At 43.5% G+C, this 14,067-nt stretch overlaps 1 protein-coding gene across 5 annotated transcripts in view; it reads left to right on the forward strand.

Annotated features, from left to right (window-relative positions):
* Positions 1-118: 118 nt before the first annotated feature.
* Positions 119-14,067, forward strand: part of THOC5 (THO complex subunit 5) — a 31,927-nt gene continuing 17,978 nt past the window's right edge. For 2 of the 5 annotated variants that reach the window (XM_078435602.2, XM_078435605.2), the window contains exons 1-8: positions 182-397; positions 2,615-2,743; positions 4,466-4,609; positions 5,646-5,759; positions 5,898-5,995; positions 8,005-8,151; positions 9,547-9,661; positions 13,384-13,516. In XM_078435602.2, the coding sequence (XP_078291728.1) occupies positions 2,648-2,743; positions 4,466-4,609; positions 5,646-5,759; positions 5,898-5,995; positions 8,005-8,151; positions 9,547-9,661; positions 13,384-13,516 (847 nt within the window). In that variant the 5' untranslated portion in view covers positions 182-397; positions 2,615-2,647. Of the gene's footprint in view, positions 446-2,614; positions 2,744-3,009; positions 3,153-4,465; positions 4,610-5,645; positions 5,760-5,897; positions 5,996-8,004; positions 8,152-9,546; positions 9,662-13,383; positions 13,517-14,067 lie in introns of those variants that run through there. The other 3 variants (XM_078435604.2, XM_078435603.2, XM_060612791.3) reach the window with 3 other exon arrangements.

The raw sequence follows: 14,067 nt of genomic DNA on the forward strand, positions 1-14,067 counted from the left end.
CCTTCCTGACAAACACCGCTCTCAAAGCCGCTTGCTTCCGCGCCGCCCAGGAGCTACTTTCGCCGGGAGCCGGCGGCCGGCCGGGGCCTCAGCGCTTCGCTTCCGGCCTCCGCGCCTCGCTTCCGGCAGACCGCTCTTTCCTTCCGTTTCTCTATGGTGCCTGGGAAGCCCTCTCTCCGCCGCCGGAAGTGGCTCGCTGGCCGCGACAGGTTCGGGGCTGCACGCGGTGAGAACTGGAGCGGGACAGCGGGGCCGGTCGGAGGGGCGGGGCAGGGCGCTCCGGGACCGAGGTGCGGACTTCCCGGAGGGCGTCCCCAGGCTGGAGTCCGACCCGAGTTCTCCGTGCTCACTCTTCGGGGTCCCCCGCCGCTCGGCGCCGCGCGCTCAGTCTCTTCAGGTGAAAATGTTGGCAGCAGCAGCTTCGGGCCCTGCTATGCAGCTCTAGGTGACGACGACGTTGTCGATGTCTATGGTGGTGGTGATAACAACTCACATTTATTGTGTGCTTACGTGTGCCTGGGTCTCTTTGCTGTGTAGCCAAGTCAGGATTTCTCACATTTCAGCCTTTCGCGTCCCACCTTTTTGGGTTTTGCCCAATTTACCTTTAAGACTGTTTGCTAAGGTTTTTAATCGAGTCACTTTTTACTTCGCAAACGTAAATTGGTTTTAGGAGAAAATTTCGATGGTCTCCCATAAACGGAGACTTGGCAGTATGCAGAAAGTAATGATAAAAGTTAATATAATTAACATGAAAACAGACTAACTCTGGCTAGATTGCATTGTCCAAAGCTCTGAGACAGAATCCTTTTGCTAAGAAAGGAACATTGATGTTCACAGATGCTAAAGACAAATAGGAAAATGAGATGTTCTCCTCGAAGCAATCGGAAGTTTCTAAAAAGAATTGAAAAGGGATTGACCTCCTTAGATGTTCAGCATTATTTCAGATCATCCATGTGCCATTTACAGTCCCACTTCTAGGTCATCTTCATCACCTTCCCCAGAGGAATGCCTCCTGTGTCAATGTCCACAACAACCCCTGAGGTAGGGACTGTTATTCTCATTTCCTCTGAGGAAACAGGCCCACAGAACAGTGAAGTGACTTGTCTCAGGACTCATAGCCGTTAAATAGAGTGGAGAGGGGGGCGCCTGGGTGGCGCAGTCGGTTAAGCGTCCGACTTCAGCCAGGTCACGATCTCGCGGTCCGTGAGTTCGAGCCCCGCGTCGGGCTCTGGACTGATGGCTCGGAGCCTGGAGCCTGTTTCCGATTCTGTGTCTCCCTCTGTCTCTGCCCCTCCCCCGTTCATGCTCTGTCTCTCTCTGTCCCAAAAATAAAAAAATAAATAAAAATTAAAAAAAAAAAAAATAGAGTGGAGAGGGGCGCCTGGGTGGCTCAGTCGGTTGAACGTCCGACTTCGGCTCAGGTCATGATCTCGCGGTCCGTGAGTTCGAGCCCCGCGTCGGGCTCTGTGCTGACAGCTCAGAGCCTGGAGCCTGTTTCAGATTCTGTGTCTCCCTCTCTCTCTGACCCTCCCCCGTTCATGCTCTCTCTCTGTCTCAAAAATAAATAAACGTTAAAAAAAAAATTTTTTTTTAAATAAATAAATAAATAGAGTGGAGACTCCAACTCAGGGCTTCTCTGACCCACTACCATTAGCCATTGGCTCCTTCAGTAAATGCTGGTGGCAGGTTTTTTGGGCTAAGGGAGATGGTGCTGCCCACCTCAAGGGGCTGTGGTGACAACCAGGAAAGGTAGCAGAGGGGGAGGATGCTTTGTGACCCTAGAGCCCCACGAAATGTAGGTTCTATTCTTTTAAGTTTTAGGGTCAACCAAAGAGTTGACGGCATTGCCAGCTGAGATGGTAGCGAGACACATTGGTGTTACAAGAATGTAGTTAAGAGCACTGATGTGGCGTCAGATGGAACCAACTTTAGCAAACTAGCCATGTAACCTTGGGCAGCTCGTTCGGCTTTCCGAGCCTCGGTGTTCTCATCTATAAAATGGTACTTGTTCTTACCTGAAAAGTTTGCTATAAGGATCAAATGAGTATATATCCGTAAAGTGCTTAGATCGGGTCCAGCACACGGTGATCAATCGATAGTATTGGGAACGGGTATATATGCTAAGCTTCGGAGTTTAGTCAGTGATGTGGTTATGGTGCCTTTAAATTTTTTTTTTTTTAACGTTTATTTATTTTTGAGACAGAGAGAGACCGAGCATGAATGGGGGAGGGTCAGAGAGAGAGGGAGACACAGAATGTGAAACAGGCTCCAAGCTCTGAGCAGTCAGCACAGAACCTGACTCGGGGCTCGAACTCACGGACCGCGAGATCATGACCTGAGCCGAAGTCCGACGTTCAACCGACTGAGCCACCCAGGCGCCCCAGTTATGGCGCCTTTAAAGGAGGTGAAGATGAATTCATTTTGGATAGGCTGAGGACCAATTCCCCTTTTTACACAGGATTAAACTGAAGCTTTGGAGGGCTGAGTGACCTTTTTTTTGAGTTACCAAAGTTGTTAGTGGCCAGCACTACTAGTTAGACTTAAGTATTCTGACTCCAGGAAAATCTCCCAATTCCAACTCTGGAAAATTGCAAAAGTTTTCTCCTTTTAACAGGTCTCTATCTCCTCTTGACATTACCAAACAACCATGTCATCAGAATCAAGCAAGAAACGGAAGCCCAAAGTGATCCGAAGTGATGGAGCTCCATCTGAAGGCAAGCGTAACCGTTCTGACACAGAACAGGTGAGATCAGCCAGTGCTGCCATGCTGCTGACAAATTACAGCTTGTGGCGAATCACCTGGCTGTGGGTTTGCAGCAGCTGAGGGTCACAGTGATGGCCTCCCAGGTGGCCTCTGCTTGACCAGGTGCCTGGAATTCCCCTGGTTCTACAAAACCTGAGTATTCACATTTGGTTTAGCGGCAGCATTCCAAGAACCAACCAGCCTATATCAGACATGAATAGTGCCTGAACAGACAATGCATTCTAGTATGGTGTGTGTCTCCCAAGTTTCCAGAGTCAGAAGAAGCCAGTATCTGCAGCATACCACCAGAAACTGGAGATGTGGCATTTCTGGTCAGCTACTGAGAAAGTACCAGAACAACATCTCCGCAGAATCTCTTCTGTGGCCTGAGAGCTCATGCTGTCAGCAGGTTCTTCCTTTTATTATTTCCCTGTCTTTAAATCTCTCAAGCTAATTTTTCTTAGAGATTATTTATTTATCTTGAGAGAGGGAGAGCACATGCCCACGTGTGCGAGTGGGGGAGAGGCAGAGAGAGAGGGGTAGGAGAGAAAATCCCAAGCAGGCTTTGCACTGTTAGCTCGGGGCTCAATCCCATGAACCAAGAGATCACGACCTGAGCCGAAATCAAGAGTCGGACGCTTAACTGACTGAGCCACCTGGGTGCTCCTGTCAAGCTAATTTGTGACCTAATTGTTTTGATTGGTTGGTTACTTTTTTTTTTTTTTAACTGGATTAGAGAAGCATAGGAGCTTGAATTTAAGTAGAAAATGATCTTTTTCTCAGATTTAGGAAATCTAGAGTAAGAAAAAACCTTATCCGTTGTGTAGGCATTAATTCTTTTATTGAGATGTAATTGACATATAACATATTAATTTAAAGTGTATAATGATTTGAAATCTGTGTATGTTGTAAAATGATCACTACAAAAGTCTAATTAACCGTATGTAGTTACAGTTTTTTTTTTTCTTGTGGTAACTTTTAAGACCTACTGTCTTAGCAGCTTTCAAATATGCAATATAGTATCATTAGCTAACTCTCTTCAAGAGATGTGTTCCATTTACTCCAAAGGCTGGGTGACCAATTACGATATTTTAGTCTCTGCTAAAGCTTGATTTGACCATCTAAACACCCATCAGTAGGAATTTGGTTAAATGCATTCTGGTTCATCTATACAGTGGATTCTCACACAGCCATTTTGATGGATATTTAATTTATTGGGATGAGAAACTGCACTAAATAGCATGGACAGTGTGATTCCATTTTGTTTAAAAATAAAATTTGTGTTTATCCACAGTATTAAAAATAGTTGTTTCAGTTTGGAGGTGAGATTACAGGCAACTTTTCATTTTGTTTTTGATACTGCTCACTATATTCTGAGTCTCTGACACCAAGCATGCATTACTTTATAATTAGAAAGAAAAAAAAGAGGGATTCTTTTCCATTTTGAGAAGAAGGAAAACATTTGACTTGAGGACCAAATTTTTTTTTCTTAAGATTTTATTTTTAAGTAATCTCCACACCCAACATGGGGGCTCGAACTCACAACTCTGATATCAAGAGTCGCATGCTCTACCAATTGAGCCAGCCAGGTGCACCTTGAGGACCAGATTTTTTTAGAGACATGATTTGGGGTTTCATTGTTACTGATTTCAGCCAAGTGTCCCTGGTCCCAACAGGGAGACTTTTATTCCCCACCCAAGGCATGTATCCGTGCTTCCACAGGAAGGTAAATACTACAGCGAGGAGGCTGAGGTGGACCTGCGGGACCCTGGCAGAGACTATGAGCTGTACAAGTACACGTGCCAGGAGTTGCAGAGGCTCATGGCTGAGATCCAGGACCTGAAGAGCCGAGGAGGCAAGGATGTGGTAAGGAGTAGCAGTGGTTTGGGGCAGACATGAACCTGGTGGGTTTGCATGGATGGACTTGTTTTGCACCCACCAGAGCCCTTCCTGATCTTGGTCTTCTGGCCTAACCATGATCAGGCAGTTGGAGTCTGCGGGCTCCAGAGATGGTGCTTATTAATTTATTGAAACATTTCATCGCTCCCCAATCATCAATTAGAGTAACAAAAGGACAGGATAATTAATTTTTCTCCTAAGTGTAATTTGACAGTTCATCCAATTAATACTTATTACATGTCAGGCATTTTGTAGGTGTTGGGAAATGATGATATGTGTAAATTCCTTTGCTGTTGTAAGGATGGATAGGTACAGGTATGTTATAGAGACCAAAAATGAAATTGTTAGTATTAAATGAATGAACCAGACTTTGAGGCAAAGAAACTAAACAGTGTAACTAAAAACAAAACCCATGTATTGCCAAGAATCTCACTTATTTGTGCTTATCCTGGCCCAATATTGTTATGATTATTACATCATATTTTACTGTTGCCAAGCTTTATAGCTATAATTCTGGTATGTTCATTTAAGTTATTCTGTAAGGTTATTCATAGAGCTCAAATTGTATGGCGGGATGTTGCTATTGTTAGGATCTCTGTAGACAATATGCAGGAACAGATATTAATTGGTTTTATTTTTTAATGTTTATTAAAGTTTATTTTGAGAGAGAGAGTGGGGGAGGGCAAAGAGTGACAGGGAGAGAGAGAATCCCAAGCAGGCTGTACTCTGTCAGCAAAGAGCCCAACATGGGGCGTGAGATCATGATCTGAGCCAAGATCAAGAGTCAGACACTTAACCGACTAAGCCACCCAGGTGCCCTGCGACAGATATTAATTGTGCATTGGCTATACTTGCTCCATTTTCCATCGACAGTTCCCATCGTTCTGAGCTCCTTCCAGTGTCTGTTTTTGGCCCTGGGTGGGGATGGGTCAGCAGTGAGGGGCTGAAGGAAGCTGAGCCATCACCTGTTGTCAAGGTCTTCACCAGTTTTCTTTGCCTGCAGGCAGTTGAGATAGAAGATCGGAGGATCCAGAGCTGTGTGCATTTCATGACTCTAAAGAAGCTTAATCGATTAGCCCATATCAGGTTGAAGAAAGGAAGAGATCAGACCCATGAGGTAGGAATTGAGAGGTTTAATCCTCCTCCTCCCTCTTCCCCATCCACTTCTTAATCCCCTTTACCTCTTCCCTGAGTTTGCTGCTGCTCTGTTTGACCTGACTTGCCCCACTCACCTCTGACCTTGTCCTCCTTTCAGGCCAAGCAGAAAGTAGATGCCTATCACCTGCAGCTCCAGAACCTGTTGTATGAGGTGATGCACCTGCAGAAAGAGATCACCAAATGTCTGGAGTTTAAGTGAGTTTTGGAGAACAAACTTTGTCAAAATTGCCTACTGGTAACTACTTTCTCCTGCATAGCTCAGGGTTAGCTAGTCTCCTTAAAAAGAAATCAGATGAACTTAGAGACTGCAGGATCTGGGACAAAAGTGAATAGATCACTTTGGGAGAATTGGAAAGCAGTGTTTTCAAGCTGCACAAAGAACCTTAGAAGCTTGTCTGACTTTTTCAAGTTTTGAGCTCTGTACCTGGCCAAAACCAGTTGTCTATCTCCAGCAGCGGCCTTTATGTTACCAGTTTGATTCTTGGGCACCTTGCATGGGAGCAACTCCCTTCCAGTCAAATCCTTTTAACCTTTTGGCCCACTTTTCCTCTTTAAAGTTCCAGCCATTCATTTTTGCAACTGGATTTTATTCTTTGGAACCTGAACTTCTTGCCACTAAGTTGCTCTCAGGTAAACAAACTATAGTTTGTCAGTGTCCATTTTAAAATGTAATGCCTCTTGGCAAATCCAAGTTGAGAGATGAGAAGGAGGAAAGAGTAGACAGAGGAAGAGAAGAGAATGTATTCTTGTTTGGTCAGACCTATTTGTGCAAACTGGAAAGAGGCAGGTTTTATTGTAATAAACTTGTGATAGAGGGGCACATCAGTCATTGGGTCTGGTGTATTTCTGATAGTTATGCTAATTTTTTAAAGTTATTTTTAAGGAGAGAGAGCTCACAAGCGAGCAGGGGAGAGGCAGAGAGAGAGAGAGACAGAATCCCAAGCAGGCTCTGTGCTGTCAGTGCAGAGCCCAACATGGAGCTCGAACTCACAAACCATGAGATCATGACCTGAGCTGAGACCAAGAGTTGGACACTTAACCTGCTAAGCCACCCAGGCACCCCAATAATTACGCTGATTTTTGAGAGACATATTTATTTGCTTTATACATTCATCATGTAATGATAGTTAAATACTAATAGAGGCAAAATTCACATCAGGTTTTTCTCTGAGTTAATAGTATTGAGTCATTGTCAGTTTTGACTATGTACTATGCATAGATCAGATATTATTGGGGGAACCAGGGGAAGGTAAACTCTCAGTACTGTTTTTGAAACTTCTTATGTATCTTAAACTGCTTACAAATAAAAGATACTAAAAACAGAAGAATGGGATGCCCCAAGCTGTAACTGTCACTCAGATGAAAGCTGACAAATTCAGAATACAATAGAACTCTAGTCTCTGGAGAGGCAGGTGACCACCATTGGCCCTGGTCAGATAAGCCTGGGTTCAAATCCCAGCTCTGCCACTCACTAGCTATGTGACTTTAGGCAAGCTGCTCATCTGTAGGAGTCTCCATCTCATTTGAAACATGGAGATAGAAATCCCCATTTGATAGAGATGTCCTGAGAATTAGGTGAGGCTGTCATACAGTGGGTGTTTAATACCTGGTAGCTGCCATTATTACCATCATCTGTCCATGACCTGTGCACTATGTTAATGCAGGAAAGAGTATGGGATTTCTTTAGTATATGGGAATCACTAAACATAACAATTGAAGCCTCTAGATCGTTTTCACACCTGGTTATGCCATCCTGAATCTTCCCCATCCCTTGTTTATGTGATTAATGTTTTAAACTTAAGTGCAGACCCTTAGGTTTTTTTCTGTTAAACGTAATTTATTGGTTTCAACCTGTCAATGTAGGCCTAGACTGTAGTGTTTTTATTGACTTTTTCAGCTCTTAGCTCTCTTGCTAAGCTTGGAGATAATCTGTAAATTTGATAAGCATCCCTTCCAAGTCTTTAATTCATGGATAAAAAGGTTGAGCACCATGGATAAGGATCCTGTGGTATGTAATCATCTACTTCTCTTCCAAGTGAGATATTTACTAACGAGCATTTGCTGAGAAGACTTGATGGATTCCAGGTTCCTGGGTAGTTGTAGACCAGGGCTAAATGGGCATCTATGGAGGGAACTGTGGGCTTGCTTATTCCATGGTTTGGAGTCTTGAGAACAGCAACTTAACATCTAGTATTTGCCTGCAGGTCGAAGCATGAAGAAATTGATCTGGTCAGTTTAGAGGAATTTTATAAGGAGGCTCCTCCAGATATTAGCAAGGCTGAAGTCACCATGGGAGACCCTCACCAGCAAACCCTGGCACGTCTGGACTGGGAGCTAGAGCAGCGAAAAAGGTTGTGTTTCTCCCTTCCTGACCTTGTTAACCTGTGCAACACAGACCTTTACCCATGGGGACAACGCTTTGTCATGACCCACAGTCAGACAGTGCAGTTCTGTGGAACCAGCAGAATGATTTCTTAAGACCAAATCTCATTTTGTGATTCATTCACATCTGATAATTCAGACTTGACCAACTGCATCATAGGTGGGGTTGGAATTAATTAAGGCTGTTAATAGAAAATTGGAGTAACATTTTCTTTAAAATTTTAATACCTGAGACCTAAATATCTTTTGTACTGTTAAGTCCAATTTTGTTTTTTGCTTGTTCCTCCTGCCTCTAAGACTACCCCTATGGTACTTTAAAATTGTGCAAACATTATTTTAGAAGGTTATACAATATCGTGTATGTAGACAAATTATAATTTATATAGTTTTTTCTTTATTGGGTTAGACTTTTATCATTTTTTGCTATCATAAATTATGCTTTCAGGAACCCCTTTACACATAAAAATTTCCCATACTAATAAAGGTCTTTTACTTATTAAAAAGAACATTTCTACCGTGTAACTTAATCTAGGTATTTTTAAGAATATAGCATTTTTTTTTTCATACTGGATTTTTCGTGGCTGCATCCTTTTCATTATGGTGACTTTCTTCCTCTGTATTTGTACAAGAATTCTAGGGCATTTGGTTGACACAGCTCTGTTTTCCATTGGAGAAGTAGGTGTTTTATTTCCTTTTTTTTTTTCTTTTCTGTTATAGAATGTATTCTATTCAGTCTATGTTCATGAATTTAGTAAGCACTAAGTTTGACTCTTATGGAATTGGTGCCAGATTTTAGCAGATTGGACTGGCCCATTACTCCTCTGTCCAGTACACTGCTTGCCTTGGGCATAGGTTAAACCATGAGTGTTGTATTGCTGTGGTCCATATCCATCCCTACCCTGCCCCATTCAGTCCAGTCTGTGGACCTCATTTGGGTCCTATAGTTGCTAGATCCACATGTTTGTGAAAGTTTGGGGTCTAGACCCTAGAGGCAAGAAATGGAGCAGGAAATGACACAGGGATATCCCCTAGTGGTTAATGGGAAGAGCCTCTGGAGCCAGACAGGCATGGATTCAAAGCCCAGCTTTGTACTTACTCTTAGCTGAGTGACCTTGGGTAAATTACCTACCTCCTTGAGCCTTTGTTCCCTTCTTTGGGGAAAAGAAGAGTCCCTATCTTCCAGGATTTTTATAAGATTAAATGCAATAATGCTTATAGTTCTCCAAGTGCCTGGCACATAGTAAGTACTAGGTAAACATTAGTTAATCACGACTGCTGTCATTAGGTGGCTTGTGACAGTGAGTAGATGTATCGGGAGATCTCTGAGCAGCTTCAAGTGACAGTGGTCTGTCCTCTCCCCATAGGCTGGCAGAGAAGTACCGAGAGTGCCTGTCCAACAAGGAGAAGATCCTCAAGGAGATTGAGGTGAAGAAGGAATACCTGAGCAGCCTCCAGCCTCGTCTCAATAGCATTATGCAGGTGAGGCTTTCCCCCACATACTCCCCTACCTTGGCCTTTTGCTTTGCCTTCAGCACCCAGCAAGACCTTGCTGACCTGAGGCCTCCAGCAGCCACATCCCCTTTGGGTTATGCCAGGTCTGTTACCCTAACGGATGTCAGAGCCCATTGCAAGGATGGTCTTGTCTCTAGTTTCTACCCAGCCAGTGCAGTAAGGTTGTGTCCTGGGTGGAAGAGATGCTGCCAGGTCAGCTCAGGAACATGTACACACATTTATGTGAGATGTTTTCTTTTCACCCAGAGCTTCTTCCAGGTAAAATACTTTTGCAAACTCTAGGTTTAATTTACCCCAGAATAGTTTCCATCAGCCTCACAGTTTCCAGGCATGCTTAGATGTGGATGTCTGTTAGACTCCCTGACTGCACCTTGGGGGTAGATGTTTAGCAGAGGTACTCTCTCTGAAAAGAACTTTACTCCTATTTGAAAGCCATCAGGTACCTTAGGAGGATAAGTCCCCACTTTAGATTGTAATGTAAAATGTAATGTCTTTCTTTTTTTTTTTTTTTTTTTTTTTTAAATGTTATTTATTTTTGAGAGAGAGCACAGTGGGAGAGGAGCAGAGAGAGAGGGAGACACAGTATCAAAAGCAGGCTCCAGGCTCTGAGCTGTCAGCACAGAGCCCAACGTGGGGCTCGAACTCACGAGCCATGAGATCATGACCTGAGCCGAAGTTGGATGCTTAACTGACTGAGCTGCCCAGATGCCCCTGTAATGTCTTTCTATATAGGTGACCTGATTTTTGTTTGCTCTGTGAAGCAGATTGCTCTAAATCCTTATAGTTTTTTTTTAACTTTTTTTTTCTTAACTCTTTTTTAAGTAAACTCTGCCCAACGTGGGGCTTGAATTCACAACCCCAAGATTAAGAGTTGCATGCTCTACAACTGAGTCAGTCAGGTGCCCCTGGGAGTTTTTGCTTTATAAACTAAAACACGACTGTTTATTTTTTATTATTATTATTTTTTATTTATTTTTGAGACAGGGATAGACAGAGCATGAACAGGGGAGGGTCAGAGAGAGGGAAACAGAATCCGAAACAGGCTCCAGGCTCTGAGCTGTCAGCACAGAGCCCGACGCGGGGCTCGAACTCACGGACCGCGAGATCATGACCTGAGCCGAAGTCAGACGCTTAACCGACTGAGCCACCCAGGCACCCCAAAACATGACTGTTTAAAAAAAAAATTTTTTTTAATGTTTATTTTTTGAGAGAGCACAAGTAGGGAAGGAGCAGAGAGGGAGACACAGAATCCAAAGCAGGCTCCAGGCTCCGAGCTGTCAGCACGGAGTCCAGTGTGGGGCTCAGACCCACTAACTGTGAGATCATGACCTCAGCTGAAGTCAGATGCTTAACCAACTGAGCCACCCCAGCGCCCCTAAAACACAACTGTTTAAAACAGCGTACATATATTACATTTAAAAACATAATTTTTACAGGGCGCCTGGGTGACTCAGTCGGTTAAGCGTCCGACTTCGGCTCAGGTCATGATCTCACAGTTTGTGAGTTTGAGTCCTGCGTCGGGCTCTGTGCTGACAGCTCAGAGCCCAGAGCCTGCTTCTGATTCTGTGTCTCCCTCTCTCTCTCTGCCCCTCCCCTGCTCATGCTCTGTCTCTGTCTCTCAAAAATAAATAAATGTAAAAAAAAAAAAATTTTTTTTTAACACAATTTTTACAAAAGAAAAGCATACAGTTCCTAAGTGTATAGCTCAGTGAACACATCTATGAACACATCTAGAATATTCTCTAGTGAACACATCTATGTAACCTGCACGCAAATCAAGAAAGAGAACGTTACCAATTTTCCAAAAGATATTTTATTCCCCCTCTCAGTTACTATCTCCTCTCACCCTTCAGTAACTATTATCTTGATACCTAATGTCATAGGTTAGTTTGGCCTGTTTTTGAGTTTATACAAACAGAATTGTATATATACTCTTGTGTCTGATTTCTTTTGCTTAACATTATGTTTGTGAGATTCATCTGTACTGTTGTGAGCACCAGGAGTTCATTTATTTTCATTAATACTTAGTATTTGATTGTGGGTACTTCCAGTTTGGGGCTATTATGAATAATAATGTTATAAGCATTCTTTGTCGTTTGGTGTCGTATGTACATATTTCTGTTGAATATATACCCAGGAATGACATTGCTGGGTCGTAGAGTATGCTAGGCATATATTTAGCTTGGCAGACACTGAAACAGTTTTCTAATGTGATTGCACTGATGTACAAAATTCCCCCCAGCACCATATGAAAGTTCTAACTGCTCCACATCCTCACAAGTGCTTGGTATTGTCAGCCTCCTTGATTTTAGCCATTCTGAAGGGTATTGCCTTTCTCTGGGGACCAGTGATATTGAGCACAGCCCCTTTTTATACTTCTTTGCTTTTGGATTACCTCATTTGCAAAAGGCTTATTCTAGTCTCCTGTTCATTTTTCTATTGGATTGCTTGGACTTCTTTATATATTCTGGAGATGAGTCTTTTGCAGATATTTTTCCCATTTTATGACTTTCTTTTTCACTCTCATAATGGTATCTTTTAATGAGCAGATGTTCTTAAATTTTATATGATCTAATCAGTGTTTTCCTCTGTGGTTAGGATGTCCTGTTTAAAAATCTCTCTCTCTGTCCCAGGGTCATGGAGATATTCTCGCATTTTCTTATAGAAGCTCTATTGTTTATCTTTCACACTTAGTATCTAGGATACCTGGAAGGGAACATTGTACATAGTGTGATATAGGGTCAGTTTCATTTTTTTTTCATGTAGGTATTCAGCTGGGTCATTTATTGAAAAGGCCATGCTTTCCCCACTGTTCTCCAGTGCCACTTTTGTCATAAATCAAATGTCCATGTAGGTTTGTGTGTCCTCTATTTGTCTTTCCATGCACCAGTATCACACTGGCTTATTTACGGTAGCTTTGTCAGAAGCCTTGATGCCCAGGGGCGCCTGGGTGGCTCAGTCAGTTAAGCAACCGACTTTGGCTCAGGTCATGATCTCACAATTTGTGGGTTCAAGCCCCTCATCAGGCTTTGTGCTGACAGCTCAGAGCCTGGAGCCTGCTTTGCATTCTGTGTCTCCCTCTCTTTCTGTGCCCCTCCCCCACTCATGCTCTGTCTCTGTCCTTCAAAAATAAATGTTAAAAGAACTTATTAAGAAAAAAAATAGTTTAAGAGAAGTCTGATGCCCAGTAGTGTGTGCTCTAGCTTAATTTTTCAGGATTGTCTTGATTGTTCTTGGCCCTTTGCATTTAACATATAAATTTTAGAATCAGCTAGTCTATTTTCACCTGCTGGGATATAGACTGGGGTTGCATTGAATCTGTAGATCAGTTTGGAGTGAACTGATTTCAGGGCAGTGTTGAGTCTTCCAGGCCGTTAACGTGGCCTTTCATTTCTCAAGCCTTTGTGTAGAGGCTTACACACCTTTCACTTACTTATTCTTAGGTAGTTTAAGTCTTCTTGATGCTCTTGGAAATGCTTCTTTTTTTTTTTTTTTTTTTTCCATTTTCATACTGTTTGTTGCTTGTGTAAATTGATTTTTTTGTATTGACCTCTTATCTACCTATTCTGTTAACTTATCATGTATTTTTAATAGATAAAAAAAAACTATTATAGTAACTCAGCAGCCACCTCTTCACATGTGGACTGCCTACAAAGGGAAAATAAAAATCCTTCTTTTGTTGCATGCAGGCTTCCCTCCCAGTGCAAGAGTACCTATTCATGCCGTTCGACCAGGCTCACAAGCAGTATGAGACAGCTAGACATCTGCCACCGCCTCTCTATGTCCTCTTTGTCCAGGCCACTGCGTATGGGCAGGCCTGTGGTGAGTATGGGGGCTGGGTGAAGAAGAGGGGCTGTGGGAGCAACAGCCGTGGCCGATTGAGTCATTTGGAAGCCCTGCCTGCTGAGGAAAGCTCCCTGGTCCTGCTCAGAAGTTCCCAGGTGACAGACGCTGCCTCCCCTCTGCACCGCCCAGCATGGCTGCTCTGACCAGCTGGCCTGAGGCTAGACTAACCTGGTGGGCATTTCAGAATGGATGGCTTTGAATCTTCAATGAGCCTGGCTGGTCGGCTAGTGGGTGTAGTGCCCTGGCAGCCTGCCTGCCTGGGCTCCCAGACACTCACCCCATCAAGGCATGCTTGGCAGGTGGATCAGCACTTCTTCTTCCGCTTCAGAGAGAGGACTTGGTGAACACAGGTCCCAGGTAGCTTTCCCAGACTTTCATGACGCCCAAACAGGCTGCATGTCGTTAAAGTGAATTATCAAGTGGGAAGACGTGTCTGCTTTAAGCTTATGGGCGACCCTTTACTCCATAGAGTTTTGAAAAGGTTTTGGAGACCTTACCTTTTGCCCTACTGCAGCTTTCACCCAGCA

The sequence above is a fragment of the Panthera onca genome, chromosome D3 (genome assembly GCF_046562875.1).
Source record: "Panthera onca isolate mPanOnc1 chromosome D3, mPanOnc1 haplotype 2, whole genome shotgun sequence".
NCBI lineage: Eukaryota > Metazoa > Chordata > Mammalia > Carnivora > Felidae > Panthera > Panthera onca.